The 22,238-nt window shown below is 42.4% G+C and overlaps 1 protein-coding gene across 4 annotated transcripts in view; it reads left to right on the plus strand.

Moving 5' to 3' along the window:
* The window catches only part of myo5b (myosin VB), a 274,037-nt gene that overhangs the window by 125,738 nt on the left and 126,061 nt on the right, over positions 1-22,238 (plus strand). For all 4 annotated transcript variants that reach the window (XM_087990689.1, XM_087990700.1, XM_087990695.1 and 1 more), the window contains exons 8-9: positions 7,453-7,560; positions 9,892-10,001. In XM_087990689.1, the coding sequence (XP_087846815.1) occupies positions 7,453-7,560; positions 9,892-10,001 (218 nt within the window). The remainder of the gene's footprint in view (positions 1-7,452; positions 7,561-9,891; positions 10,002-22,238) is intronic.

The raw sequence follows: 22,238 nt of genomic DNA on the forward strand, positions 1-22,238 counted from the left end.
TTGGTGAGGGCACTGAGTATAAGAGTTGGCAAGTTGTGTTACAGCTGTATAAAACTTTGTCGGCCACTTGTAGAGTATTGCATATAATTCTGGTCGCCATATGCTATAGGAAAGATGTGGATGCTTTGGAGAGGGTAGAAAAGAAGTTTACCAGGATGTTGCCTGGATTGATTGTATTACCTATAAAGAGAGTTTAGACAAACTTAGATAATTTTTGCTAGAGCATCAGAGGTTGAGGGGCAACCTGAAACAAGTATATAGAATTATGAGAGACATGGAAAGGGTGGATAGTCAAAGTCTTTTTTTTTTCTCAGGGTGGGAATGTCAAAAACTAGGGCCATGGGTTTAAAGTGAGGGGGAAAAGTTTAAAGGAGGTGTGTGAGACATGTTTTTTTACACACCAGTTGGTAGATGCCTAGAATATGCCATCATGGGAGGTGGTAGAAGCAACCACGTTAGCAACTTGTTCGAGGCATTTAGACATAGGCAATAGAGGGATACGGACCATGTGCAGGCAGGTGGGATTAGTTTAGAATGGCATCTTGGTTAACATTGACATGGTAGGCCAAAGGGCCTGTTTCTATGCTCTACTGTTCTGTGTTCTATTTACTTTGCGACCTGTAAAACCAAAATATCTGGGACATCTTATGGTCATAAATTTTAACTTTGTAACTCAAAGGAAGATTTGCATTTCTAAGAGACATGAAATAAAGGATTTTATTTGATGTCTGTAACTGGAAATTTGAATGGTTTTGATTCATAAAAATTGACAGATGGAATGTAATCTTTGTCACTGCCAATTAACTGCCTGATGCAGACTGTTGTTTATTCCACAGTGTTAGCAATTATCGAATCCAAAGTAAAGTATTGGGCTTCCCCACTTCTGGCATGGGGTCAGATACAATATTCAACTCTGGGTTGTTGCCGGTGCCACGTGACAGTGAGGCAAAGAATAGGGAGAGAGTGCAGTTGAATACGTGGCTGCAAGGCTGGTGTAGGAGGGAGGGCTTCAGATATTTGGACAATTGGACTGCATTCTGGGGAAGGTGGGACCTGTACAAACAGGATGGGTTGCACCTGAACCAGAAGGGCACCTATATCCTGGGGGGTAGGTTTGCTAGCACTCTTCGGGGGGGTTTAAACTAATTTGGCAGGGGGATGGGATCCGGACTTGTAGTCCAGCAAGTAAGCTAGCTGTGTGTCAGGATGCCCAAGACTGTAGGGAGGCTGTGGAGAAGGTAGCACTGACAGGGACTACTTGCGGACACAGAGATGGGCTCAAGTGCGTATACTTCAACGCAAGGAGTATCAGAAATAAGGTGGGTGAACTTAAGGCGTGGATCGGTACCTGGGACTACGATGTTGTGGCCATCACGGAAACGTGGATAGATGAGGGACAGGAATGGCTGTTGGAGGTTCCTGGTTACAGGTGTTTTAGTAAGATTAGGGAGGGTGGGAAAAAAGGAGAGGGGGGTGGCATTGCTAATTAGAAATGGTATAACGGCTGCAGAAAGGAAGTTTGAGGGGGATCTGCCTCTGGAGGTAGTATGGGCTGAAGTCAGAAATAGGAAAGGTGCAGTCACCTTGTTGGGTGTTTACTATAGGCCCCCCAATAGCAGCAGAGATGTGGAGAAACAGATTGGGAAACAGATTTTGGAAAGGTGCAGAAGCCACAGGGTCGTAGTCATGGGCGACTTCAACTTCCCAAATATTGATTGGAAGCTCTTTAGATCAAGTAGATTGGATGGGGCGGTGTTTGTGCAGTGTGTCCAGGAAGCTTTTCTAACGCAGTATGTAGATTGTCCAACCAGAGGGGAGGCCATATTGGATTTGGTACTCGGTAATGAACCGGGACAAGTGGTGGGCTTGTTAGTGGGTGAACATTTTGGTGATGGTGACCACAATTCTGTGACTTTCACCTTGGTTATGGAGAGAGATAGGTGCGCACAACAAGGTAGATTTTATAATTGGGGGAAGGGAAATTACGATGCTGTAAGGCAGGATTTGAGGAGCATACGTTGGGAGCATAGGCTGTCAGGGAAGGATGTGGTGGAAATGTGGAACTTTTTCAAAGAGCAGATACGACGTGTCCATGATATGTATGTACCTATCAGGCAGGAAAGAAATGGTCGTGTGAGGGAGCCTTGGTTGACGAGAGAGGTTGAATGTCTGGTAAAGAGGAAGAAGGAGGCTTACGTAAGGTTGAGGAAACAGGATTCAGACAGAGCAGTGGAGGGATACAGGATAGCCAGAAGGGACCTGAAGAAAGGGATTAGGAGAGCTAAGAGAGGGCATGAAAAATCGTTGGCGGATAGGATCAAGGATAACCCCAAGGCATTTTATGCGTATGTGAGAAACCTGAGAATGACGAGAACGAGGGTAGGTCCGATCAAGGACAGTAGTGGGAGACTGTGTATTGAGTCGGAAGAGATAGGAGAGGTCTTGAACAAGTACTTCTCTTCAGTATTTACGAACGAGAGGGACCGTATTGTAGAAGAGGAGAGTGTGAAATGGACTGGTAAGCTAGAAGAGATACCTGTTAGGAAGGAAGATGTGTTGGACATTTTGAACAACTTGAGGATAGACAAGTCCCCCGGGCCTGACGGGATATATCCTAGGATTATGTGGGAAGCAAGAGAGGAAATTGCAGTACCGTTGGCAATGATCTTCTCGTCTTCACTGGCAACGGGGGTGGTACCAGGGGACTGGAGAGTAGCGAATGTTGTGCCCCTGTTCAAAAAAGGGAATAGGGATAACCCCGGGAATTACAGGCCTGTTAGTCTTACTTCTGTGGTAGGCAAAGTAATGGAAAGGGTACTGAGGGATAGGATTTATGAGTATCTGGAAAGACACTGCTTGATTAGGGACAGCCAGCACGGATTTGTGAAGGGTAGGTCTTGCCTTACAAGTCTTATTGAATTCGTCGAGGAGGTGACCAAGCATGTGGATGAGGGTAGAGCAGTGGATGGAGTGTACATGGATTTTAGTAAGGCATTTGATCAGGTTCCCCATGGTAGGCTTATGCGGAAAGTCAGGAGGCATGAGATAGAGGGAAATTTGGCCAATTGGATAGAAAACTGGCTAACCGGTCGAAGGCAGAGAGTGGTGGTAGATGGTAAATATTCAGCCTGGAGCCCAGTTACAAGTGGAGTTCCGCAGGGATCAGTTCTGGGTCCTCTGCTGTTTGTAATTTTTATTAATGACTTAGATGAGGGAGTCGAAGGGTGGGTCAGTAAATTTGCAGATGATACGAAGATAGGTGGAGTTGTGGACAGTGAGGAGGGCTGCAGAGGGACTTAGATATGATGCAGAGCTGGGCTGAGGAGTGGCAGATGGAGTTCAACCCTGCCAAGTGTGAGGTTGTCCATTTTGGAAGAACAAATAAGAATGCGGAATACAGGGTTAATGGTAGGGTTCTTAGTCAGGTGGAGGAACAGAGGGATCTTGGGGTCTATGTACATAGATCTTTGAAGGTTGCCACTCAGGTGGATAGAGTTTGTAAGAAGGCCTATGGAGTATTATCGTTCATTAGCAGAGGGATTGAATTCAAGAGTCGTGAAGTGATGTTGCAGCTGTACAGGACTTTGGTTAGGCCACAGTTGGAGTACTGTGTGCAGTTCTGGTCGCCTCACTTTAGGAAAGATGTGGAAGCTTTGGAGAGGGTGCAGAGAAGATTTACCAGGATGTTGCCTGGAATGGAGAGGAAGTCATACGAGGATAGGTTGAGAGTTCTCGGCCTTTACTCGTTGGAACGGCGAAGGATGAGGGGTGACTTGATAGAGGTTTATAAGATGATCAGAGGAATAGATAGAGTAGACAGTCAGAAACTTGTTCCCCGGGTACAACAGAGTGTTACAAGGGGACATAAATTTAAGGTGAAGGGTGGAAGGTATAGGGGAGATGTCAGGGGTGGGTTCTTTACCCAGAGAGTGGTGGGGGCATGGAATGCGCTGCCCGTGGGAGTGGTAGAGTCGGAATCATTGGCGACCTTTAAGCGGCATTTGGATAGGTACATGGATGGGTACTTAATCTAGGTTAGAAGTTCGGCACAACATCGTGGGCCGAAGGGCCTGTTCTGTGCTGTATTGTTCTATGTTCTATGTTCACTCGCACCTCCAGTTTAGGATTCTCCCTCTCTTGTTTAGATTCATGATTAGATTTGTCCCTTTCTGTCTCGTCTATCACATCCAACTCAACGACTTTCCCAAAGTTCTGGCTGGGATCTTTGGAAGAGGGCAGTTGTCGGGTTGCCACTCTATTAGGAAATTCTGCTGACTTGGTGCTGTTCCACAGTTCTTCTGGAGCCTTTTAGGTCTGGCTGTTCCAGAAATGCAGAGTGCTTTGCCTATCTGGGAACTCTCTGAGGGGGAGCGGAGTCAGGGGAAACGCTAAAACCCTCTCCACAGCCCCCACCAAAATGATCTCTTCTCACCCACCCACTCTTCCCCTCCCCACCCGCCCTCCATGTGGCACTAGCTGCATGTGGTAAGTATAAATGTCTAGTCTTTGAATGTTAATGAATAGTAACTGGATGAATGAATGGACAGATGGTGAGGTAAGTAGATAAGTTGGCTGTGGGGCAGCCTGCTTTATTTGGATGGGCAATCAGGTGGTGGCGCGGTTCCTTGCATCGGGTGGGGACTGTAGTTAAGCCAGCGAAATGAGGTCATCGCTAGGAAAGGTAATTTGCTGTGGTTGGGAGTTGCAGTCTGGTTACATCAGAGGAGAATAGTAAGTTCTTCAAGGAGTGGGAAAAGTAAATGCTCGAGTCTCAAGGGGTGCATTTGGGCCAAGGAGTAGTCAGATGCTCAGGGAATAGTTGGATTTGGTCAGTAAAGTAGGCAGTGGCAGCGGTTAGTCCAGTTGGGTCAGGTTTGGGAGAGTTGCAGGTGATGGGAAGGCAGTCAGGTGGTTGGAGAAGAGAGGTCAGGTTGAAAACGTATAACAGGTAATTATGTGGTTGGGGGTTGGTTGTCAGTTCAGGGAGCATTAGTCATATCAAGGTGGTTGGGTCCAAGAGTAGTTTGCTTTCTCTTATGTCAGATTTGTTAATCCTCTAGTTAGGAGTTAGTTTAGTACAAGTGCAATTACGAATTGTTCTTTAGTTGATTAATCAAAGAAAATTAATATTTTACATGTATTTCAAGTCATGGTTGAATTTCACAAGATCCGCTTATAATCTTGGGTTCTGTTGTAGTCCTCAATTCCTATTTGCTGCGCTATTTTATAGGCTGTAAGGGGAATGTACTGCGGTGTTCTCCAAATTAGCATCACAGACAGTTAATGACATGAATATGAGTAAACAGAGTATATATTCAAAAATAACACCAACATTTTAAAATGCAGTAAATGCTGAGGCATGTAACAGCAGGAGTAGCACAGACTGATTAAACAGACACTTGACAGATGCAACCTAAGGCAGTGAAGCGTGACGTGATACAATTTGATGAGAAGCAGTAATTTTTTTTGTTAAAATTCTATAATTTTGAAGAGGATTCAGTGACAGACCTCTGGGTATACACAGGGTAGGTGAAAACACATACAAGCCTTGGTAGGCAGTGAGGGCAAAGTGGTGACTTTTCTTCATTTTTTTTTTTGAAAAAACAAGTAGAATCTGTGACTTTATAAACAGGAGCCTTGGGCGGAGTCTCCACTCCCAAAGGTCTGTGCTTTGCGGTTTAATATGTTTATTCTCTTAAGCATCAACATTACTCCCCTTCTCACCATTGAACCCTCAATCCTTCCCAATTTTCCAGGTCCCACTGCCCCTCAAGTAAGCCTCATGAGCTGAATATAAATATCTGCTGTTGGGCTCACCATCATCTTCTCAAGGGCAATCGAGGATCCAGCAATAAATTCTAGTCTTGCCATTGACCCTCTCATCCCAATGACAAGTATAATCAAATGCTTTGGTCCTGAGGCCAAGCTTCCTGCTTGAAAGGCTCTAGCCAGCAGATTAGATCGTCTTTGTGTAGAGACTGCAGAGGGATTAGAAATTCTGCAGTTCCATAATTAAATTCTGCAGAACATTTGGGGAACCCATTTCCTGTCTGCACAACAGCTCTGTCCCATCCCCTTCAGTCCACATATAAATAATTTACTGCCAGAAAAAAATTCTACTATGGAGTGGAAGCCTTTGGTTGGGTTTGTTCTCGCTGGAGCAGGGAAGGTAATATTCAAAACCACGAAGGGGTTTGATAGAATAAATAATGGGACATGTTCCAGAAGACAGTTAAGTAGTATTGGCTCTGGAGTCACATGTAAGCCAGACCAGGTAATGATGACCGGGCAGATTTCTTCCCTGATGGAAATTTACAACATGACAATGGTTACCATTAGACTTGCTTTCGATCACAGATTTTTATTACATTTGAAGTTTTGCAATCTGTCGTGGTGGGATTTGTACACACATTCCCAGAACATTAGACTGGGGCTCTGGATGACCATTTGCATCACCATTTCCCCATTTTAGCAAACATGTTATGTACAGCTTGATTGTTATGATCTGCAAAGCACTGTCACAAGTGCATCGTGAATAAATACAGTAGTACATTTCAAAAAGAAATGGGAGTGAATACTTGAAGGGAAACAATTTGCAGGGCTTTGGGTAGGACTGGAATAGAATTAATTGAGCTAATTGAACTAAAATAGCTCTTTGAAGGCTGGCAGAATACTTTGTACCATTCTATTTTGTGTTTCAGTGTTCTGTGATTGCAGGGAAGAGATGGATATGGTTGGCACTAAACTGGTTTAGTAACAAATGATTTGTGTTGATTTAAGATTAATGGTTTTAATTGGGCAGTGTGGATCCATGTCAGCGAAGAATCCATGTTTCTGTACAAAAATGAACAGTACTGTAATCCAGCAATGAGTATAATACGGAGAAGGGTGGGAGGGATGCAGTGTGATTGATTTTGTGCGGAAAGTCAAAGGGTTAATGTTGGCGCTTCTGTTGGCTGTAGGATGATTCACTGCCCGTTCCCAGATCTTTCTATTTTTATTTGGATTTTCAACATGCATGATTAGTGTTTTAATTACAAATTCTAATCTTTGGTAATTAATCAAAATTCATCAAGGAAAGAGAATCCAACTAAGAATGGAATGTATAATCTTAATTGCAATAAAACCATATATTCTATGGGTAGATTGTAATTATCTTGAACAAATTAACTGAGATGGGTGACACTAACTTTTATATAGCCGGAATGCTAATTTTCACATAGAATCATTTGTAAAATGGTATTAAAAAATTCCATCGCTCAAGACTTTTAATTCCATTTTAAACATGTAGACTAATTAATATGACTTTATTTTCTAGCTGTAAATTCTTAGCTTGATGAAGTTATAATGACGGCAGCACAACAACTTTACCTTCCAGAATGGAACAACAACGTACACTGCTAACCCATTCATCTGTAATTATAAATAACTGGAATTTTGCTAATTTTTCAGGCAGTGCGGAAGACTATTTTTATGCCACACAGGGTGGTAACACAGAAATAGATGGAGTTAATGATGCTGAGGATTTTGAGAGGACATGGAATGCTTTCACACTACTTGGTAAGGTCAAAGGTCTCTAATTTCAAAAGATAAATTCAAATCCATTTTGTATTTATGAGTCTTGGATTCGCTGTCATGTTAAAGTAGTGTCATTTTCATGCAAGTATGTTTGTTGAAGGTTGTTACATAACAACTTATCCTGGAATTTTTAGGTTGACCAGAAAGTATCTGGTAGAATTTCCACACTCAGTTGCTGTCATGGAGTCCTATTCATATCAGACAGAGCTTGCACTGACTTGAGGAATGGCTCGTTAAGTGAGGATTTCTGGTATCCAGGAGTCAAACCAACAAGGACCATCTCCCCTTAACATTTAATTATGCTCTCTTGGGAAATGTCCCACTTTGAACATGCTGGTACTACCATTGACCAAAAACTGAACCAAATCAGTCATGTAAATACAATGGTTACAAGAGCTAGTCAGAGCCTGAGAATTCTGTGGTGAGGAACTCCTCTCCTATACCAAAGCCTGTTCACAATCTTCTAGCCACATGTTGGGATTGAAGGGCTGAATGGCCTACTCCTGCTCCTTAGTCAGGTGTACTGAAGTAAGACAGGAGTGTGATTGAATATTCTTCAGTTCCCTGGTTTGGTGCAGCTCCAACACCACTAGAAGCTTGAACCATCCAGGATCAAGCACTCTGCTTGATTGGCACACCATCCACCAGCTTCAGAACTGCTCCACAGTGGCCCCATGTACAAGATGCAGCTCCCTATGATAACTGACCGCACCTTCCAAATCCATGGCAAAGACAGCAGATGCATGGGGGCACCACTATCTGCAACTTCTCTTCCAAGCCATACATTATCTTGACTTTGAACTGAACCGCTGTTTATTGTTGCTTCAAAATCTTGAAACTCCCTTCCTAACAGCACTGTAGGTATGCCTGCTTCAGGACTGGGGCAGCTCACCACTGCCAACTCCAATTCGGGACAAAAGTAGAAATTGCTGGTAAAGCTCAGCAGGTCTGGCAGCATCTGTGGGGAGAAGTCAATTAACGTTCCAGTCGAGTGACCCTTCTTCAGAATTGATGGTGGCTAGGAAAATGTCAGTTTATATGCAGAAGGTGGGGGAAGGGGCTAAGGAGGAAACAAAGGTGGGGATAAAACCTAAAGAGAGAGAAGAACAGTTGAACAGACAAAGAACAATCTAGCTGGGAGAGCGAATAGCTGTTAATGGGGACTGTTAATGGCTATCAATGGGTTGTGTGTAATAGCAGACTACAGTATATGATAACAATGACTGGTCGGAGTAAGGACACAGAAAAGCTCAGGCCCTAAGGTTTTTTTTTAGATTACCTACAGTGTGGAAACAGGCCCTTCGGCCCAACAAGTCCACACCGACCCACCGAAGCGCAACCCACCCAGACCCATTCCCCTACGTTTTACCCCTTCACCTAACACTACAGGCAATTTAGCATGGCCAATTCACCTAACCTGCATGTTTTTGAACTGTGGCAGGAAACCGGAGCACCCGGAGGAAACCCACACAGACACGGGGAGAATGTGCAGACTCCACACAGTCAGTCGCCTGAGGCGGGAATTGACCCGGGTCTCTGGCCACAGGCGACTGACTGTGTGGAGTTTGCACATTCTCCCCGTGTCTGTGTGGGTTTCCTCCGGGTGCTCCGGTTTCCTCCCACAGTCCAAAAAGAAAATGTGCAGGCTAGGTGAATTGGCCATGCTAAATTGCCTGTAGTGTTAGGTGTAGGGGAATGGGTCTGGGTGGGTTGCGCTTCGGCAGGTCTGTGTGGACTTGCTGGGCCGCAGGGCCTGTTTCCACACTGTAAGTAATCTAAATCTAAAGTTATTGAACTTGGTTTTGAATCCAGAAGGCTGCAGTGACCCCAAGGTGGAAAATGAGGTGGTGGTGTTCCAGCTTGCGCTGAACTTTGCTGGAGCACTGCAGCAAGCCTGAGACAGATGTTGGGCTGGGAACAAGGTAGTGTGTTCAAATTCAGGGTCTTTCTTTTCTGTGAACTAGTTTTGGTTTTTATAGAGTGAAATTAGAGATGGGCAATAAAAATGCTGGCTCAGCCAATGGTACCCGCATCCCATTAAAACATAAGTTTAATTTTAAAAATTAGTAACTTAATAAAAGGTGAAAGGGATTAAATTAATTTTTTTTACAAGTTATAAACTTGTCTCTTAAGTAGTTGGGTTTAAACATCTGTGTTTGCAGTTTAATGTGGAAATATCAGTTATGGACAAAGTGGCTACCACTTCTGAATATTGTTTTGACTTTAGTTGCAGCAATGGAACTAAAATAACACTGTTGCTAATCTCTATACTCTTGGGACTGGAGTTGGTAATGATGCATTTATTTTCTTCAGGTGTAAAGGATGCACACCAGATGAACATTTACAGAGTAATCGCTTCAATTCTCCACCTGGGAAATGTGGAAATAGTGTCTGAAAGAGATGTAGACACTTGTGGTGTTGCTGTAAGTCTCATGCAGAGCATTTACTCCAAATGAAACCTCCTCCATAGACAGGCTGCTGACATTAATATTTCTTATGTGTATTTAAGATGTTGAGCAGTAAGGCTTTCTGGCACAGTTGTGATCTACTTTCATGAGTAATTACTGTGCTAAGAGACCAAACTTCACTCATTTATTTCCAACTTTAACTGAACTTTAACATTTAGTTCAGTGCTTGTAAAACTTTTTTCCCCATTGTCACTTTGTCACTTTGTTTTGAAGATGGGTGCAAAGGGGAAGAAGGAGAGAATGTGTGGAGTACAACAATAGATTAGATTTTTAGATGATTAGATTAGATTAGATTACTTACAGTGTGGAAACAGGCCCTTCGGCCCAACAAGTCCACACCGACCCGCCGAAGCGTAACCCACCCAAACCCATTCTCCTACATTTACCCCTTCACCTAACACTACGGGCAATTTAGCATGGCCAATTCACCTAACCCCTGCACATTTTTGGATTGTGGGAGGAAACCGGAGCACCCGGAGGAAACCCACGCAGACACTGTGAGAATGTGCAAACTCCACACAGTCAGTCGCCTGAGGCGGGAATTGAACCCGGGTCTCTGGCGCTGTGAAGCAGCAGTGCTAACCACTATGCTACCGTGCCGCCCAATAGGTTCTGTTTACTTTTCTAGGTTTTAAAGTAATGAGTACCTTCCTTCACACTTCGCATGTGGAATGACCCACGTGAGGAGGTGGTAAATGCTGATAGTTACAACATTTAAAAAATATTTGAGCAGGTAAATAAATAGGGAATGTTGAGAGGAAATGGGCCAAATGCAGACAAGTGGGACTAGTTTATTTTGGGAAGCCTGGTTGGCATGGACTGAAGGGTCTCTTCCATGCTGTATGACTCTATGCTGTATCCTCATGGCAGACTCCTACAAAAGGTAACATATGATATCAAGGGTGAGCTGGCAAGATGAATACAGAACTGGCTTAGTCACAGGGGACAGCGGGTAGCAGTGAAAGGATGTTTTTGAGAATGAAGGGTGTGACTGGTGGTGTTCCACAGGGATCCGTGCTTACCTTCGCTGTTCATGATCAACGTAAGTGATTTGGAGCAAAACGTGGCTGGTCTAATTAGTAAGTTTGTGGATGAAACAAAGATTAGTGGAGTGCGAATAGTGAGGAGGATTGTCAGAGGACGCAGCAGGATATAGATCAGTTGGAGGCATGGGCAGAAAAATGGCAGATGGAGTTTAATCCTGACAAATGTGAGGTGATTCATTTTGGAAGGTCAATTACAGGTGGAAAGTATACAGTGAATGATAGGAGTGTTGATATGCAGAGGGATTTGGGTGTGCAGGTCAACTGATTATTGCAGTGCAGGTAGATAAGGTAGTAAAAAAGGTCTATGACATGTTTGCCTCTCTTAGAAGGTGCATTGAGTATAAGGACAGGCAAGTTGTGCTGAAACTTTATAGAAGTTTCAGTGAGGCCACACTTGGAATATTGCATGCAGTTCTGGTCACCACTTTACCAGAAGGATGTGGTTGTTTTGGAGAGGGTACAGAAAGGGTTTACCAGGATGTTGCCTGCTATGGGAGATTTTAGCTTTGAAGAAAGGTTGGATAGACTGGGTTTGTTTTCACTGGAATGCAGGAGGTTGAGGGGCGAACTCATAGAAGTCTAAAAGATTGTGAATGGCATAGGTAGCATGGAAAGTACAAGGCTTTTTCTCAGGGTGGAGAGGTCATTTACTAGGGGATACAGGTTCAAGGTGCGAGGGGGTCAATTTAAAAGCAATGTGCAAGACGCATTTTTCACACAAAGGGTGGTGAGTGGCTGGAATTTGCTGCCAGAGGAGGTGGTGGAAGCAGACACACGAGCAGCATTCAAGAGGCATCTGGACGAATACGTGTATTGAAGGGAATGGAGGGATATGGATCCTGTTAGTTAAGACAGTTTTAATATGGAAGAGCAAAATGTGGTGACCCAGGCTTAGAGGGCCGAAGAGCTTGTTACTGTGCTGTTTTGTTCTTTGTGTAACAGGAATCAAGCCCCAAAGATTGTAATCATGACCAAAAATATCAAGGAGAGTAAGGGGTTGTGTGGGTTTTAACACTCATTCTAAACTCCACAGCAGCCGTTGATGCCTTGGTGTATGCATCTCAAAATCTTGACTTAAAACACACGCCTTGGGAAGCCCTTCATTAAGTTATAGCTTTAAATTATCTCCTTGCTGTGTGCCTTTTTTCTTTTACAATGAAGATTATGCAATGGTTGCCTTGGCTTATTTAAATGCATGATGTGGAGGTGCTGGGGTGGACAAAGTTTAAAATCTCACAACGCCAGGTTATAGTCCAACAGGTTTATTTATAAGTACAAACGTTTGAATGCTGCTCCTTTGTCAGGTGGCAAGTGTATTCGGATCATAGGACATAGAATTTATAGCGAAAGATCATTGTGTCATACAATTGATAGTTATGGTAGGGGATTTTTAACTTTCCAAACATAGACTGGCACCACCATAGTGTTAAGGGTTTAGATGGAGAGGAATTTCAGTGTGTAGAAGAAAATTTTCTGATTCAGTATGTGGATGTGCTTACTAGACAAGGTGCAAAACTTGACCAATTCTTGGGAAGTAAGGCAGGGCAGGTGACTGAGGTGACAGTGAGGGCCAGCGACCATAGTTTTAAACTAGCGATGGAAAAGGGTACACTAGATGTAAAGTTGAAGTTCTAAATTGGAGGAATGCTAATTTTGGTGGCATTAGGCAAGAACTTTCAAAAGCTGATTGGGGGCAGATGTTTGCAGGTAAAGGGATGGCTGGAAAATGGGAAGCCTTCAGAAATGGGATAACAAGGATCCAAAGAAAGTATATTCCTGTCAGGGTGAAAGGAAAGGCTGGTAGGTATAGGGAAAGTTGGATGACTAAAGAAATTGCGGGTTTGGTTAAGAAAAAGAAGGAAGCATATCTAAGGTATAGACAGAATAGATCGAGTGAATCCTTAGAGTGTAAAGGAAGTAGGAGTATACTTGAGGAAAATCAGGAGGACAAAAAAGAGACATGAGATAGCTTTGGCAAATAGGGTTAAGGAAAATCCAAAGTGATTTTACAAATCCATTAAGGGCAACACAGTAACTAGGATAATTGAGCATAGGACCCCTCAAAGATATATGTGACACCACAGGAGATGGCGGAGTGTTTATGGTGAAGAAGAACATTGAATATATATTATGTGGGGAAATAGATGGTGACATCTTGAAAAATGTCCATATTACAGAGGAGGAAGAGCTGGATGTCTTGATATGCATAAAGGTGGATAAATCCTCAGGACCTGCTCAGGTGTACCCAGAACTCTGTGGGAAGCTAGGGAAGTGATTGCTGGGCCTCTTGTTGAGACATGTCAATAGTCACAGGTGAGGTGCTGAAAGACTGGAGGTTGGCTAATGTGGTACCACTGTTTAAGAAAGGTGGTAAGAAAAGCCAGGGAACTGTGGACTGGTGGGCAAGTTGTTGGAGGGAATCCTGAGGGACAGAATTTACATGTATTTGGAAAGTCAGGGACTGATTAGGGATCATCAGCATGGCTTTGTGCATGGGAAATCATGTCTCACACACTTGATCGAGGTTTGAAGAAGTAGCAAAGAGGATTGATGAGGGCAGAGCGGGAGATGTGATCTATATGGATTTCAATAAGGCGTTTGACAAGGTTCCCCATGGGAGATTGATTAGCAAGGTTAGATCTCACAGAATACAGGGAGAACTAGCCATTTGGATACACAACTGGCTCAAAGGTAGAAGACAGAGGGTGGTGGTGGCGGATTGTTTTTCAGACTGGAGGCCCGAGACCAGTGGAGTGCCACAAGGATCATTGCTGGGTCCGTTGCTATTTGTCAGTTTATATAAATGATTTGGATGGGAACATAGGTCTAGTTAGTAAGTTTGCAGATGACACCAAAATAGGAAACATAGCGGACAACAAAGAAAGTTACCTCAGATTACAACAGGATCTTGATCAGCTGGGCCAATGAGCTAAGGAGTGGCAAATGGAGTTTAATTTAGATAAATGCGAGGTGCTGGATTTTAAAAAAGCAGCTCTTAGCAGGAATTATACACTTAATGGTAAGGTCCTAGGGAGTGTTGCTGAACAAAAAGACCTTGGAGTGCAGGTTAATGGTTCCTTGAAAGTGGAGTCGGAGGTAGACAGGATAATGAAGAAGGTGTTTGGTATGCTCTCCTTTATTGTTCAGAGTATTGAGTATAGGATTTGGGAGGTCATGTTGTGGCTGTTCAGTTCATTGGTTAGGCCACTTCTGGAATACTGTGTGCAATTCTGATCTTCCTATTGGAAAGATGTTGTGAAACTTGAAAGTGTTCAGAAAAGATTTACAGGGATTTGCCAGGGTTGGAGGATTTGAGCTACAGGGAGAAGATGAATAGCCTGGGGCTTTTTTCCCTGGACCATCGGAGGCTGAGGGGTGACCATTTATGGAGGTTTATAAGATCAGGAGGGGCATGGATAGGATAAATAGACAAGGTATTTTCTCTGGAGTGAGGGAGTCCAGAACTAGAGGGGAAAGTTTGAAAAGGGACCCAAGGGGCAGCCTTTTCACACAGGGTGGTGCGTGTACAGAATGAGCTGCCAGAGGAAGTAGTGGAGGCTGGTACAATTACAGCATTTAAAAGGCATCTGGATGGGTATATGAATAGGAAGTTTAGACTGATATGGGCCAAGTGCTGGCAAATGGGACTAGATTAGATAGGATATCTGGTCAGCATGGTTGAGTTGGACCAAAGGGCCTGTTCCCATGCTGTGTTCTGTATGACTCTAAACTGATGTAATTTATTGACCAAACCTGGATTGCTATTAAGTCGTTCTTCTTTTAGAATGGCCTCGAGGTTTCGATTCATTAACATGTAAATTGCAGAAATTTTGCGATAAATTCAGTATCCTATGATCCGATTTCCCTAGCTAGCTGGCGAAGGAGCAGCACTGCGAAAGTTTGTACTTCGAATGAACCAGTTGGACTATAACCTGGTGTTCTGTGATATTTAAATGCAGCCAGTGATTGAGAAATATCCAACAATGTGGCTAATTAGTTCTCTTAACCTGAAACCCCTCACCAAATGTGATCATGTTTGATGTTCGAATAGTTTGATGTGTGAAGTCCTTTGCAAGTTGCAAATATAACGTATTGTTAAATTGTAAGTTGACTCTTAACTGTATGGGTATGTATGAGACACTCTGAAAGAATCTTAAGTTTGTCTGAGGATTTGGAGTGTAATGAAATACTCCTCACTTGACTTCCCTGTCAAGCTGGAGAAAGTGAGGTCTGCAGATGCTGGAGATCAGAGCTGAAAATGTGTTGCTGGAAAAGCGCAGCAGGTCAGGCAGCATCCAGGGAACAGGAGAATCGATGCTTCGGGCACAAGCCCTTCCTGAAGAAGGGCTTGTGCCCGAAGCGTCGATTCTCCTGTTCCCTGGATGCTGCCTGACATGCTGCGCTTTTCCAGCAACACATTTTCAGCTCTTCCCTGTCAAGCTGGTTGTTGATATTCCCTGTTTTGGATTTGATCCAAGTTATCACAGACCAAGTTAACTTTCCAAATAGCCAGCAGCATCTCTTAGAAATATCGTGTCGTTGGTCACAGCATGAAGAAAAATAAAGTTGATTTGAAATTAATTGATCTTTCCAGCTTCCCCATGGATTCCTGTCAAGTGTCTACCCTTGAATGAACCTTGTTTTGAACGTTTTATCTCTCAAAGTACATCACCTAGGGAAGGAAAATGAGCTTTTGAAATGTCAATGATTTAGCGATTTGCATATTTGCAGTTGAGACAGCAATTCTGCCAAGCACCTTTACTACACAAATGGTGACCTCCACACCATGGTGCTTGTCCTTGCACCTTTGCTTGGCCTGAGCAACAAGAGCCGTTTAGAAACGAACCAATGCAATTCAGCTCAGGTGAATACTTTTATTTTCATTTAACCCCTCAAATAGGCTTTATTTGTGCAGCACTGTTGATGTGGATTTTTTTGCAATTGATGTAAGTCGTTCAGTCAACAGTATTTTTTCAAAGTCTTTTTATCCTTCCAGTCCACTCATTTGTAGATTAAAATTGCACTTTGAGGTGAGGTTGGAGTGTCAAACAAGCTGTGTCTTTTTGAATAAGAATAAATTAACATGTACATCTCTGAACTGTATAACTGGCTTGAAGGCAAATGATGCTGAAGTTCCATTTGATTTTTAGTTCAAAATCACTTGAGAAAATTTGTGATCAAAAATTTAATCTAGGAATAATGTCCTATCTTAATTTTTAAAATCTTTACATTTGATAAAAACTGTTTATCTTTGTTCCAACATGTCGCACGCCTTGGCTATTTATAGTGAATATTTCTGGAAAATTGTCTAATCATAGTTGTAAAATAAATATAGAAAAGAATATTTGTCGTAAATTTAGCAATGTGTTTGTAAAGCATGAAGCAAAATTGAAGATGTTTGATATGTAAGATAATTTTGTAATTAAATGCATTTGGGAGTAAGGGGAAGAATCACAGAATTGTTCCTGTATAGAAGGTGCCCATTCAGCCCATCCAATCTGAACTGGCTTTTCACCTGAGCATCTAACTCAGTGCCATTTTCTTGATTTCTTTCTCGAATCTTGTGCATTCTTCCTTTTTCAAAAGGAAGTTGATACCCAATAGAAAAATGCTGGACAGAATGCATGAGCAGAGTGAATTATGGATTCAGATAATTCCTCGAATGTATGAGTGAGCCATGCAATATAAAAATTTACAAAACAGGCCTTTTTATATATAACGCTCTTCTCTGAACTGGAGACATTCAAAAGTAAACTCATTGCTCTACTTTGTCCTTATATAGTTCACTATTTCAAATTATCAGTGCAGTTTCCCTCTACAGTTGCCTTGGTCTTAATTGTATTCTGTACTCTGGATTGTGGTTTAGCTCCTCTTGCCAGGGGAAGACAATGGCAATAGACAATAGGTGCAGGAGTAGGCCATTCTGCCCTTCGAGCCAGCACCACCATTCATTATGATCATGGCTGATAATCCTCAATCAGTATCCTGTCCTGGCTCACTGATGTCTTTCAGGGAAAGACATTTGCCATTCTCACCTGGTTGAGTCCTACATGTGCTTCTCAACTGCTCGCTGAAATGTCAGTCAGTTCAAGGGCAACTAGGGATGGGCAATAAATGCCAGCAATGCCCTTGTCCATGAGTGAATTAAAGAAAGGAAACTTGTATGTGCAGGCAATGGATAAGTATACTTAGCTTTGATATCCCCATGCTAAAATAGTTCAGTATCCTCAATGAGCGTGATCAAATAGGAAAGCTTTTAAAAGTACTGCAAGGTAGATCATAAGAATCATAGACCCTTTAAGAACTGGGGAAAGAAAATAACAATTTGCAGAAAATTGGTGTGCTTTATGCAGTACAAAAGCACCTTGTGGTTTTCCATTGATTTGCTGGAAACTATTGGTGCTTACTGAGACTGATTCAATAATTTACAGTTGCTAATAGAATCAGTAGACAGTGTTTTAAAGGCACAGCTGATGCACAAATATAGCAGAAATAACCTCTGTCAAGCAGTTCATTTCTGGTGTGTTGAAACTTTATTGCTGGAACAGCACAGCAGGTCAGGCAGCATCCAGGGAACAGGAGATTCGACGTTTCGGGCACAGGCCCTTCTTCAGGAAGGTGTGTGTCTAGAGGGGGCAAATAATAGATGTAGAGTGCTGGCAGCAATATGTCACTTTGTGCAGTGATCTAGTGACTGTTAAGTACTACGTCAAATATTTCTCAGAATCTGAAATTCAGTGTGAATATTCCCTCCAAAAAAATACTGCTTTTCTTTTCTTTGCTTTCCTTTCTTATTTATTTGTAGGATATGGGCATTGATTGTAAGGTCAACATTTCTTGATTTATTTCTTCTAATTCCCTCGAAGGAGGTGAGAAGCAGTTATCCTGAACACAACCAAATAGCTTTCTAGACCTTTCTCAGAAGGCAGTTATGAATCAGCTACTTTTTCAGTCAATTACTGTTTTCTTTACTCTTTCATGGCATCACTGGCAAGGACAGTATTTGTTACCCTTCCCTTGTTGACCTTGAACTGAGTGACTTTGACATCCATTTCAGAGGGCAGTTAAGACTCAGCTACATTGCTGTGGGTCTGGATTCCTGTGCAGCCAGTTGTAGGATGGTAGATTCCCTTCCCAAGAAAGCAATAATGATAAAGAAAAGTGACACCATTTAATGATTGCCAGGATGACAAAACTATGAAATTACCTTTCAATTTCAGATTTTATTAGTTTAATTCAAATTCCATAAGCTATTGCACTGGGATTTAAACCCGTGTTCTCTGAGCAATAGCCTGGGCCTTTGGATTACTATTCCAGCAACATTACCACTCCACAATCATCTCTCGATATATTCCTCACACAAAGGCGAGACAGCACATTTCCTTTCCTAAAAGAAATAATGAACCAATAGGTTTGTGATCACCATTATTGCTAAGGGTGTTTTATTTTAAACCTTATTTAATTAGCTAAACTTTAAATTTCTTATTTGCCATGGTGGCATTTGTATGTTAGTAGATGGGATTAGGAGAGCTAAGAGAGGGCATGAAAAATCTTTGGCGGGTAGGATGTCCCCTTTTATGCATATGTGAGAAACATGAGAATGACGAGAACGAGGGTAGGTCCGATCAAGGACATTAGTGGGAAACTGTGTATTGAGTCGGAAGAGATAGGAGAGGTCTTGAATGAGTATTCTTCAGTATTTACAAATGAGAGGGACCGTATTGTTGAAGAGGAGAGTATGAAACGGACTGGTAAGCTAGAGGAGATACTTGTTAGGAAAGATGATGTGTTGGGCATTTTGAAAAACTTGAGGATAGACAGGTTCCCTGGGCCTGACGGGATATATCCTAGGATTATGTGGGAAGCAAGAGAGGAAATTGCAGAGCCGTTGGCAATGATCTTTTCGTCTTCACTGTCAACGGGGGTGGTACCAGGGGACTGGAGAGTGGCGAATATTGTGCCCCTGTTCAAAAAAAGGGAATAGGGATAACCCCGGGAATTACAGGCCAGTTAGTCTTTCTTCAGTGGTAGGCAAAGTAATGGAAAGGGTACTGATGGATAGGATTTATGAGTATCTGGAAAGACACTGCTTGATTAGGGACAGCCAGCATAGATTTGTGAGGGATAGGTCTTGCCTTACAAGTCTTATTGAATTCTTTGAGGAGATGACCAAGCATGTGGATGAGGGTAGAGCAGTGGATGTAGTGTACATGGATTTTAGTAAGACATTTGATAAGGTTCCACATGGTAGGCTTATGCAGAAAGTCAGGAGGCATGGGATAGTGGGAAGTTTGGCCAATTGGATAGAGAACTGGCTAACCGGTTGAAGTCAGAGAGTGGTGGTAGATGGTAAATAATCAGCCTGGAGCCCAGTTACAAGTGGAGTTCCACAGGGATCAGTTCTGGGTCCTCTGCTGTTTGTAATTTTTACTAATGACTTGGAAGAGGGAGTCGAAGGGTGGGTCAGTAAATTTGCAGATGATACGAAGATTGGTGGAGTTGTGGATAGTGAGGAGGGCTGTTGTCGGCTGCAAAGAGACTTAGATATGATGCAGAGCTGGGCTGAGGAGTGGCAGATGGAGTTCAACCCTGTCAAGTGTGAGGTTGTCCATTTTGGAAAGACAAATAAGAATGCGGAATACAGGGTTAACGGTAGGGTTCTTAGGAAGGTGGAGGAGCAGAGGGATCTTGGGGTCTATGGTCATAGATCTTTGAAAGTTGCCACTCAGGTGGATAGAGCTTGTAAGAAGGCCTATGGTGTATTAGCTTTCATTAGCAGAGGGATTGAATTCAAGAGTCGTGAAGTGATGTTGCAGCTGTACAGGACCTTGGTAAGGCCACATTTGGAGTACTGTGTGCAGTTCTGGTCGCCTCACTTTAGGAAAGATGTGGAAGCTCCGGAGAGCGTGCAGAGAAGATTTACCAGGATGTTGCCTGGAATGGAGAATAGGTCGTACGAGGATAGGTTGAGAGTGCTCGGCCTTTTCTCATTGGAACGGCGAAGGATGAGGGTGACTTGATAGAGGTTTATAAGATGATCAGAGGAATAGATAGAGAGTCAGAGACTTTTTCCCCGGTACAACAGAGTGTTACAAGGGGACATAAATTTAAGGTGAAGGGTGGAAGGTATAGAGGAGATGTCAGGGGTAGGTTCTTTACCCAGAGAGTGGTGGGGGCATGGAATGCGCTGCCTGTGGGAGTGGCAGAGTCAGAATCTTTGGTGACCTTTAAGCGGCAATTGGATAGGTACATGGATGGGTGCTTAAGCTAGGACAAATGTTCGGCACAACATCGTGGGCCAAAGGGCCTGTTCTGTGCTGTATGGTTCTATGTTCTATGAATATGTAGATTTAGTCTAAACCAATTTCAGACCAGTCCAGTAATCTAACAACTATGCTCCTAATACCCAGTAGCTTGCTAAGCCCTTGTACTGGATTTCAGTTATGCTGCTGCTGGTTTCTTATAAATGAACCTTGCACATTGTGAGTCCAATTTTCAATAATTATATTAACCAGCTAAATTACTTTGAATTTGTTTAAACCTTCTAAAATCACTAATTTAAGCTAAACATCAGCAAATTATGAACCCCTAATTGTCAGATGGTCAGCTTCATGCATTAACCAAACTTGCATGAGAATGATGAAGACTTGCTGTGGGATAGCAGAGGCCTACCAACGGTCATGGGACCATACCTTAACTTATGACTAATGTGGTATTACCTTCAGTGAGGGCGAGGATTTTTTAAAATCATCCACTGAATGAGCAGATTGCTGACTGGGCCAGCATTAATTACTCATCTCTCGTTGCCCTTATACAGTGATGGTGAGCTGCCTTCTTGAAAGACTGAAGTCTGTTTGGTTTATTGAGGAGAAAAGGAACAAAAATAAATAAGCGTTTTTCCTGCAACAGCTGCCCACCCCCACCCCCAACCTAGTGAAGCCACAACCACCAGAGATTAAGCCTTTATAGATGTTAACAAAATCTGTGCTGAAATCTTACCCTGACCTATTCAATACTGCTAACACAGATTGTACCAAGTTCTTTTCAGTACAGTTATGTTCTATTCAGTAATTTTATTTGAAAATATTCTACTTGTATTAGGATTTTAATCAATTCCACAGAAAATATAATTTATTGGTGAATCTGTGCTTAACCTCCTTATTCACAGAGCAATCCAATTTGTATAAGCAGCATCAAGCATTTAATAAACGTTGCATAGAATTTAGCTGTCGCTGTGTTATATCCGGCTGTGGATTGTCGCAATGTACAGGGAAAACTTAATTGCCAAGTACTTTACAAGAGAATTTAATAACAACTATTTTATTGCTCTCGTGATCAGAAATAAATTGCCGCTGTATTGATATTCTGTATTCAGCATTTATCTAGAGTTTTTACATAATTATCTTCAAATGGCTGCGACTTTTCTGTTTATCAAGAGTCGAGAGAACTTTTCATTTTTAAAATGACTTTGTCATCACAGATTTGCTGTGGTACTACAGTTAAATTCAAAATAAAATTCTTACTGCTATACCCTATTTATGTAAGAGTATGACATTTCTCCATTTGACACCCCAAGAACTCTAGCTTCCCTGCACCATTGTACTATTTTTACTGTTGTGGCTCTTCATCTTAATGTGGTGAATGCTGGTCCAATACATTGACCATTTGATTGGGCTTGCAATCTCCTGGAAGATTACAATGGTGGGTGCACTACCAACATCTGGTTGTTGTCTGTTGTCAATTTCAGAGTCCTGACAAAATTCAATTGAGTTTAACTTGTAAATCTAGTTTAAATTGAGGCACCAGGAGTTTGGTTGAAGCTGCTTTAGCTTGTTTCCTGCGAATGGAAGTCATAACGTTTCAAGTTATTTTTGTTGTATAAAATAGGTCATGATTTCTGCTCTTGATCACCGTTCTGTGACCCTGCTTGGTGTGCACAAGTATGTAAAGAGGAAACTTGGATAAGATTCAGCTTATGTTATACTCCACTATGTTTGAAGACCTCGCTGTCAGGACTTTTACATTAATGTTAACTACTTGGACAAAATAAAAGCTAGTTCCAGAGGTGTAGAACTACTGTTTGCTCAGTTCCACTTTCCAATCTATAATTGCAAACTTTATTTCCTTTTTAATTTTCTTCCAGCTT

This window comes from Chiloscyllium plagiosum, unplaced genomic scaffold (genome assembly GCF_037043375.1).
Source record: "Chiloscyllium plagiosum isolate Xiang-an unplaced genomic scaffold, Cpla_swu_hap1 HiC_scaffold_1, whole genome shotgun sequence".
Lineage (NCBI taxonomy): Eukaryota > Metazoa > Chordata > Chondrichthyes > Orectolobiformes > Hemiscylliidae > Chiloscyllium > Chiloscyllium plagiosum.